Below are 10000 nucleotides of genomic sequence, written 5' to 3' on the forward strand. Positions count from 1 at the left end.
AACAGAGGGGACACAGGCTCAGGGAAACAGAGGGGACACAGGCTTGGATGTCACTAGAGACCCATATTATCCCCTGTCTAAACCCACTTCATGCTCCTCACCTCTCCTCCGATTTTCCCCTTTTCCCGCCTCTCTCCCCCTCCTCCTTGCTGAGTGGCTGTCTCTCCAGGCTGAGTGACAGCAGCAGTCCTGCACTGACCTGTGATTGGCTGTCTGTCCAGGCTGAGTGACAGCAGCAGTCCTGCACTGACCTGTGATTGGCTGTCTGTCCAGGCTGAGTGACAGCAGCAGTCCTGCACTGACCTGTGATTGGCTGTCTGTCCAGGCTGAGTGACAGCAGCAGTCCTGCACTGACCTGTGATTGGCTGTCTGTCCAGGCTGAGTGACAGCAGCAGTCCTGCACTGACCTGTGATTGGCTGTCTGTCCAGGCTGAGTGACAGCAGCAGTCCTGCACTGACCTGTGATTGGCTGTCTGTCCAGGCTGAGTGACAGCAGCAGTCCTGCACTGACCTGTGATTGGCTGTCTGTCCAGGCTGAGTGACAGCAGCAGTCCTGCACTGACCTGTGATTGGCTGTCTGTCCAGGCTGAGTGACAGCAGCAGTCCTGCACTGACCTGTGATTGAACTCTATGAGGGCTCAGAGTTCTAAAAGTCCCTTATCTGGGATGGAATGTGGCACTGCCTCGACACAGCCGGGTCTCAGATAGCACTCTGAGCTCAGGGTCCAGACACACCAACCGCATAGCGCATAGCCCGTAGCCCATAGCCCATAGCCCGTAGCCCATAGCCCATAGCGCATAGCCCATAGCCCATAGCCCGTAGCCCGTAGCCCGTAGCCCGTAGCCCATAGCCCGTAGCCCGTAGCCCGTAGCCCATAGCCCATAGCGCATAGCCCGTAGCCCGTAGCCCATAGCCCATAGCCCATAGCGCATAGCCCATAGCCCGTAGCCCATAGCCCATAGCGCATAGCCCATAGCCCATAGCCCATAGCGCATAGCCCATAGCCCGTAGCCCATAGCCCATAGCCCATAGCGCATAGCCCATAGCCCATAGCCCATAGCGCATAGCCCATAGCCCATAGCCCATAGCCCATAGCGCATAGCCCGTAGCCCATAGCCCATAGCCCGTAGCCCGTAGCCCATAGCCCATAGCCCATAGCGCATAGCCCATAGCCCGTAGCCCATAGCCCATAGCCCGTAGCCCATAGCCCATAGCGCATAGCCCATAGCCCATAGCCCGTAGCCCGTAGCCCATAGCCCGTAGCCCGTAGCCCGTAGCCCATAGCCCATAGCCCATAGCGCATAGCCCGTAGCCCGTAGCCCGTAGCCCGTCGGGGTGTGTCTCTGGCCCTAGTTTTTGCGGTGCGTCCCGTACTGTTTTCTCTAGTTTTCCGGCCGATTCGACATGTCGAATCGGCGTTTGGCAGTCGGTGAGAGAAATCACTCTGATTGGCTGGTCAGCTGGTAGAGAAATCACTCTGATTGGCTGGTCAGGTCAGCTGGTTAAGCGAAGCAGTGCAGGGGAAGAGAGGCCACGCACAAAACACTCATTTTTCAACTTCATCTCATCTGATGATTCTAATACACAAATACTTTCTCATTTTTCTGCCTCCACCTCTTCCTTTCTTCTTCCACAAGCAAAACATCAGGTAAGAGCTGACAAGGCCAGCGCCATGTGCCAGCTTTTTATCAGACATATAATCGATTAGAGCTATATTACAAAACCATGAAAATGGCAGCAAACACTGCTTTGCTTCCTCTATCTGGTTTGTATATCAGCAGTATAGGTCTCACACAGGCGCACAACGTACAGTACGTGCTGTAGTTTGTGCGGGGTGCAACTTTTTGGCCCCGACACAGGAGATGTGAGGTGACGCAACACCGAAACAGCGTTGCCACTAGGCTTTTGAAGTTGTGTTGGTGTGTTTCAGGCTTTAGTGAAGAGCGCTGTCAAACACACAGACACACACACAGTTTTAGCCTTCACAGACTTGACGTGAACTAGGTGCGTGTGTGTATACTGTAAGTTGATATACAAACACTATAGAGTGTAGAGAGGCTACATTTATAGGAAAAAAAACCTACCAGGACATCCATGAAAGAATGTAAACCGAGACACGACACAGCAGTCAAAACATACACACTCACACAGACACACACGCACACACACACACGCACACACACACACACACACACACACACACACACACACACACACACACACACACACACACACACACACACACACACTCACATCCACACACACACACTCACATCCACACACACACACAGAGAGAAGACACTGTGACCTTGTTCGGAGCTCTGAGCTCAGCAGCATGGGTCTCCTCTCTGTCACGGCTGGAAAACACATCAGAGAGAAGCTTTCCTCTGTTTGGACTTCCAACACCACACACACACATGGCAGGTCAGCACAGACGCGCACACACACACGTGTATGTACTTTGCAACAGTCTCACAAAAAATTGTAAAATAGCAACGTTTTGGACCAACGTTGCTATGTTACAATTTCGGGTTGAAAATTGTAAAATGGCAACGTTCTGAGATCTTAGGGTTAGGGTAGGGGGAGGGGTTAGAAACAGAAAATCTCCGTAAACCACGCCCAAACCACGCCCACCCCTGTAGAAACATACATTACCATTTTACAATTTCGGAGCCGAAATTATAACATAGCAACGTTTGTGGAGCAACGTTTTACAACATACCCAACACATCGGGTACACACACACACACACACACACACACACACACACACACACACACACACACACACACACAGCCAGACTCTCTGAAACACTTTTGTGGAACAGTCTCTGAACCATTCAGATGCATTACAATGCACTGAAATATAAACATACCGTGCGCTCACAAGACTCGTGTGTGTGTGTGTGTGTGTGTGTGTGTGTGTGTGTGTTGTGTGTGTGTGTGTGTGTATGTGCGTGCGTGTGTGCGCGCGTGCGTGCGTGCGTGTGTATGTGCCGTGCGTGTGTCTGCGTGTGCGTGTGTGTGAACAGTAGGTTCTTGTCTGGAGCCAGGCAGTGAGGTCTCCACGACCATGCCCTCCTGTCAGCCAGTGAAAAGAGTCCATTGTGCAGGATGAGGGAGAGCTGTGAGGAGGAGGGAGAGCTGTGAGGATGAGGGAGAGCTGTGAGGATGAGGGACAGCTGTGAGGATGAGGGAGAGCTGTGAGGATGAGGGACAGCTGTGAGGATGAGAGAGAGCTGTGAGGATGAGGGACAGCTGTGAGGATGAGGGAGAGCTGTGAGGAGGAGGGAGAGCTGTGAGGATGAGGGAGAGCTGTGAGGATGAGGGAGAGCTGTGAGGATGAGGGAGAGCTGTGAGGATGAGGGAGAGCTGTGAGGATGAGGGAGAGCTGTGAGGATGAGGGACAGCTGTGAGGATGAGGGAGAGCTGTGAGGATGAGGGAGAGCTGTGAGGATGAGGGACAGCTGTGAGGATGAGGGAGAGCTGTGAGGAGGAGGGAGAGCTGTGAGGATGAGGGAGAGCTGTGAGGGTGAGGGAGAGCTGTGAGGGAGGAATGGAACAAACAGGAGAGAAGGGAGAGAAATACTGGGACATGACGGGGACAATGTTTTCGAAAGGACAGTCTACTCCCCCAAGCATGCTTCCTTTATTTAGAGACAGCAGGAAGGCAAAAAAGGGAGACATGTCAGACCAGCAGGGATACTTGTCTTACCTGGAGACATGTCAGACCAGCAGGAATACTTGTCTTACCTGGAGACATGTCAGACCAGCAGGGATACTTGTCTTACCTGGAGACATGTCAGACCAGCAGGAATACTTGTCTTACCTGGAGACATGTCAGACCAGCAGGGATACTTGTCTTACCTGGAGACATGTCAGACCAGCAGGGATACTTGTCTTACCTGGAGACATGTCAGACCAGCAGGGATACTTGTCTTACCTGGAGACATGTCAGACCAGCAGGGATACTTGTCTTACCTGGAGACATGTCAGACCAGCAGGCATACTTGTCTTACCTGGAGACATGTCAGACCAGCAGACATACTTGTCTTACCTGGAGACATGTCAGACCAGCAGGGATACTTGTCTTACCTGGAGACATGTCAGACCAGCAGGCATACTTGTCTTACCTGGAGACATGTCAGACCAGCAGGCATACTTGTCTTACCTGGAGACATGTCAGACCAGCAGGCATACTTGTCTTACCTGGAGACATGTCAGACCAGCAGGCATACTTGTCTTACCTTATAACCACTGTGCTGTTTCTGGGTGCCTAGAGCCAGCAATCTGAGGGAGAGAAAAGGAAGATGATTAAATGCGTCTCCCTTTTCAATGAGAGATTTGCAGGGAAACAGTGAAGACTCAAAACAAGCACCCTGCCCGTTGCTAAATTACCCGCTAGGCATGTGGATGAGTGGGTGTAGTGTAGAGCTGAGGAGAGAAGAACATGTCTTTATCAATGAGGGCTTTTCAGCTGCCTAAATTGCCTGGCGAATTCGAGGGAAAAACACAAATTAGCCCAATTGTGTTTCTCTCAATCTAATCTGGACACAGACAGAAATGGTGCTCCAGGCCAGGACATGAAGGTGCTGGTTAGGAAGGTAGCAGAGGGCTTATTTACTGTCCATTCACACCTCCACCTCTCAGTGCTGTATTCCACACCTCCCTGAGTGCTTTATGACACTGCCATGATGAGATTTCTACTGTTTGTGCTTCAAACACACACACACACACACACACACACACACACACACACACACACACACACACACACACACACACACACACACACACACACACACACACACAGGAAATTGTCTTGGCAGGCAGGTGTGAGTTACTCCTGAAGAAGTTTTGTAGGAGTTGAACTTGCACTTTCAGATATGTCCCAATTCAAAGATAGATAGATAGATAGATATATAGATAGATAGATAGATAGATAGATAGATATAGATAGATAGATAGATAGATAGATAGATAGATAGATAGATAGATAGATAGATAGATAGATAGATAGGTAGATAGGTAGATCGATCGATCTACCAAAAGACCGTCCAAATCATGTTTATTTGGAGTCTTCCACAGTCAGCACAAAACCCCCCAAGCGTGTGTGTGGTCTGTTGTTAGGAAAGTGTTTTGTAACTGAACTGAGTAGTAAAGTTAATAGGGGTTACTCAGTATTCTAATGCAAAAGCTCGTCAGGGCCTTTATCAAGTTGAACGACGGTAAGTCAAACTTCCTGTCCACATGCACCTCAGGCTGCCCCCACCTGCTGTTTTACCACCCTAGACCACACATGGGGGCGGGGCAAACAGTTAACAATGCCCACCCAGTCAGCCACCAACCAGCCCCCTACTGGTCAGACTGGGAGCAGCCACTCAGTGCAGTAACTTGACTGGCAGTGTGTCAGTTGTGTTGTGGTCAGGTCTGTTTGTATGAGTGATGTGTGTATATATAAATGTGTATGAGCGCGGGCTGCACTCCACCACACAGACTGCTGTTGAGCCTGGGTGAAGCCATGAATTGGAACTCTCAAGTGTGTTCAACTTGACTTCCCAGGCTCTCTTGTCAAACACACACACACACACACACACACACACACACACACACACACACACACACACACACACACACAATGGGGCAAGTGCCAGTGCCACCCCCCTAAATGCCTGTGTGTGTGTGTGTGTGTGTGTGTGTGTGTGTGTGTGTGTGTGTGTGTGTGTGTGTGTGTGTGTGTGTGTGTGTGTGTGTGTGTGTGTGTGTGTGTGTGTGTGTGTGTGTGTGTGTGTGCTGGCAGTGCCAAGTGCTTCTTGCGGGCTCTTGTGCGGAGTGCGATTATGATAATTTCACTCTCACCAAAGCCGGCATGCACTCGTCAGGAGAGACAGGCAGAGAGGAGAACGCACGGAGCGAGGGAGTAGAGACGGAGAGAGAAAACGAGTGGGAGAGAGAGGTGAAGGTGTAATGAAGAGACTGGAGGAGGGAATAATGGAATGAGCTGGGGAGAGAGAGAGAGAGAGAGAGAGAGAGAGAGAGAGAGAGAGAGAGAGAGAGAAAGAGAGAGAGGGTGCCTGGAGAATGAGTGATGGAGCAGAGAGAGAGAGAGAGATGGAGGCGGAAAGAGGTGACTGGAATTGGGGATAATGAGAGAGAGACAGACAAAGGCTTGGTGAGGCTGAATAGAGGGATGAGAATAGGGGGAGAATAGAGAGGAGAGGACATGAGAGACAGGGTTAAGTGGGACAGAGTGGTAACAGGAGGGACAGAGTGGTAACAGGAGGGACAGAGTGGTAACAGGAGGGACAGAGTGGTAACAGGAGGAGGGACAGAGTGATAACAGGAGGGACAGAGTGGTAACAGGAGGGACAGAGTGATAACAGGAGGGACAGAGTGATAACAGGAGGGACAGAGTGATAACAGGAGGGACAGAGTGATAACAGGAGGGACAGAGTGATAACAGGAGGGACAGAGTGATAACAGGAGGGACAGAGTGATAACAGGAGGGACAGAGTGATAACAGGAGGGACAGAGTGATAACAGGAGGGACAGAGTGATAACAGGAGGGACAGAGTGGTAACAGGAGGGACAGAGTGATAACAGGAGGGACAGAGTGGTAACAGGAGGGACAGAGTGATAACAGGAGGGACAGAGTGATAACAGGAGGGACAGAGTGGTAACAGGAGGGACAGAGTGGTAACAGGAGGGACAGAGTGATAACAGGAGGGACAGAGTGGTAACAGGAGGGACAGAGTGGTAACAGGAGGGACAGAGTGATAACAGGAGGGACAGAGTGATAACAGGAGGGACAGAGTGGTAACAGGAGGAGGGACAGAGTGATAACAGGAGGGACAGAGTGATAACAGGAGAAGGGAGAGGTCCAGAGAGGAAGCTAAAGGCCATGGACATCTCCTCACGCAGCTCTTGCTCTCTTTCTGCAAACTGCCCATGTCTGTTCTAAACCTCTCCCCTTCTTTCCTCTGCTCTAACCCCTCTCCTCCCCTCCCCTCCTCTCCTGTCCCCCCCCTCTCCTCTAACCCCTCTCCCCTCCTTTCCTCTCCTCTCCCCCTCTCCTTTCCTCTCCTCTCCCCTCCTCTCCTTTCCTCTCATCCTCTCCTCTCCCTCCTCTGCCTCCTCTCTCCTCCCCCTTTCTCTCTCCTCTCCTCTCCTTCAGTCTGAAAGGCCTGCAGCCTTCTCATGTGTGTGTGTGTGTGTGTGTGTGTGTGTGTGTGTGAGAGAGAGAGAGAGAGAGAGGGGAGGAGCAGTCCAGCATGAGGCTGGCTGACTGTGTGTGAAGGGGCTGAAAGCCTATTGTGTTCTTCTCTCGGCGGGACAGAGAGAGGGTCAATATTTCCCCGCAAACATCCCCTCCAAGACCCCCTCTCCATGGAAAGGCCTTCACTAAGCCATGGTGCCACGACTGAAGGCGTCCATGTTTATGTGTGACAGTAGTGTGTGTGTGTGTGTGTGTGTGTGTGTGTGTGTGTGTGTGTGTGTGTGTGTGTGTGTGTGTGTGTGTGTGTGTGTGTGTGTGTGTGCGCCCGCACATGCGTGCGTGTGTGCGTGTGCCAGATGTGTGTGTGGAGGCCTGATGTGCATTAAGTTACGCACACCTCAGTGGGATGTGTTTACCTGCTTGGCCCAGACCAGGCGTCCTGTGGGGATGAGTGTGTGTGAACGTGTGTGAAGTGCTGCCAAGGCGGGAGCAGCGCTGAGTTAGGAATTCTGGATTAGGAACAGGCCAAGTGAGTGCTGCCGCTCTGGAATACTGGAATACTGGGATTAAGATTGAGACATGTATGAAACAGGTGTTAGAGGGTTTTGACCAGTGTTGGCTGGTGTTGTTTGCACCTTCTGAGTCTCTGTACGTGTGTGTGTGTGTGTCACTGTCTGTCATCATGGCAAAATGGGGTCCTCCTGGAAACAGCTATTGTAGCGCCGGCAGGAACTACCACAGAAGCTGTTTTGCACAGTTTGCCAGGTGTTTACAGCAGTGGTTCTCAAAGCTTTTCATGTCAAGGACCCCTAAACTGACACAAACTAGACCATGGACCCCCATTTGATAAGATGTTGTCCCAGGAACCCCCATCTGATGAGACTTTTGCTTTGAGATGTTTTATTACAGAAAGTGTATGAAAGCCATGACCAAAACAGTCATAAATTGTGTAATTGTGTTACTTATTTAATTATTATTATTTGTGGAATGGTATTATAGTGAAAGTAAATGATCCCCCTTTTTGCTGGGGACCCCCTGCAATCCCCTCAAGGACCCCTGGGGGTCCCCGGACCACACTTTGAGAACCACTGGTTTACAGTATATGTCTGTGGACAGTTTTTGCAATCACGATCTGATTCTGATTCTGATTCTGATTCTGATTCTGATAGCATCAAAACCATGTAAGATCCTGTCACGAAGCTTTACAGGTGTGTAGTTGACATCAAAATGAAGGCAGAGTTTGAAAATGGGTGTGATCTGAGCAAGGGGACCCCTCCCCTGGTGTCTAGTTTTCCTTTGGATTTTGCCATAAATATACTCTCATTCCTATATGAATAGTATTACTCTGTATGTGTGTGCGTGCGTGGGCTGCGTGCAGCGTCTGTGTGTTTGAGGCATAGGAGTTCTCTCTGGTTGTTCACAGTAGTAGAACAGTAGCACCATCTCCTGGTGAATGTTGGCATTGTTATCATGCTCCTTCGATATTTCACACACATTTCTTTCCAGTCCATCAGCTGACTCCACACTGTGCACACACCCTTCCTGCAAATGAAGCTGCAGCAGCTGCTGTTAACACACTTGTTAGGAGCGTCAGAATATAGCACATGCAAGTAGAAGTGCTGTTACATTGCTGCTGATATTTAAGTAAGTGTACTGGTGTAACAACGACTTCAGTGAAAGTTAAAAAAAGAAAGTAGCTCATTTAGAATACTTTTGGGTTTTTTTTTAGAAAAGGGAAGATGTGATTTTTCCCATGCAATTCTAAAAGGCAGAGTGAGAGAGAAGACAGAGTTCAAACTCGATTCTTTTTTAATAAGAAAACTGGAAATTACAAAATAAAGTGCATAAACAAAATGCATGGCTCCAGAATTAGCCAATTTACGATGCTCCAGTGTCTGATGGTTAAGTAGAGCTGAGACTGTACAATAGTAAAAACATACATGAAAAGTAGAAAAGAAAATGAAAAGGATGTACAAGTTAAAAAAAAAAGTATGCAAAAAGGATACTCAATTACAGTAATGTGAGCAAGTAAATTAGTTACTTCAGTCTTCAATCATGTTATACACTTACATACCTATCAAGTAGATAACAGAAGGCACTGAATCTCTACCAGCTCGAGGGTTGTTGCCCTGTAGCTCACACCCAGACCTCCCTCTGACGGGGACAAATCTCACTTTCAGGAATGGAAGTCCAAAAGATAAGAGAAAGCCTGATGTTAACTTGTTTGTCTTCTGTTGCAGGCCCAAAAGAATGAGAGGGAGTCTATTCGGCAGAAGCTGGCCCTGGGCAGTTTCTTTGACGATGGGCCGGGCATCTACACCAGCTGCAGCAAGAGTGGCAAACCCAGCCTGTCCTCACGGTAAGAGCCCTGGCCTCCAGGACATTACCGTAAATTCCGGACTATAAGCCGCGGCTTTTTTCCCGTTTTTTGGCCCCTGCGGCTTATATAACGGTGCGTCTTATCTATGGATTTTTTCAGAAAAAAAAAAAAAAAAAAAAAAAATCTCTCTTTTTTAGCACTCTTTCTAACTATAAATCCACTTCTGTTTTAATTTCCTCTCTTGCCCTCTTTTCACCACACCGCGGACACTGTGTGCACTGTAAAAATAAACAACGGTGGTGTTGTGTTATGTTGTTTTGTTGAAATGTTGTAATACGGTAAATGGGAGCTTCCTCAAACAGCCATCTCTTCCCGACAATCCCCTCTGTGCGTGACCACTTACATATGGTAATTACGGTAAGCAAACGGCCACTCGGGCAACAACTCCCTCCCCCGACTACCAG

General features: G+C 49.4%; 1 protein-coding gene across 2 annotated transcripts in view; it reads left to right on the forward strand.

The window, feature by feature from the left end:
- Positions 1-10000, forward strand: part of schip1 (schwannomin interacting protein 1) — a 220590-nt gene that overhangs the window by 198402 nt on the left and 12188 nt on the right. For both annotated transcript variants that reach the window (XM_083637152.1, XM_083637153.1), the window contains one exon: positions 9457-9575. In XM_083637152.1, the coding sequence (XP_083493278.1) occupies positions 9457-9575 (119 nt within the window). The remainder of the gene's footprint in view (positions 1-9456; positions 9576-10000) is intronic.

The sequence above is a fragment of the Poromitra crassiceps genome, assembly GCF_964638095.1.
Source record: "Poromitra crassiceps genome assembly, chromosome: 5".
Taxonomy (NCBI): domain Eukaryota; kingdom Metazoa; phylum Chordata; class Actinopteri; order Beryciformes; family Melamphaidae; genus Poromitra; species Poromitra crassiceps.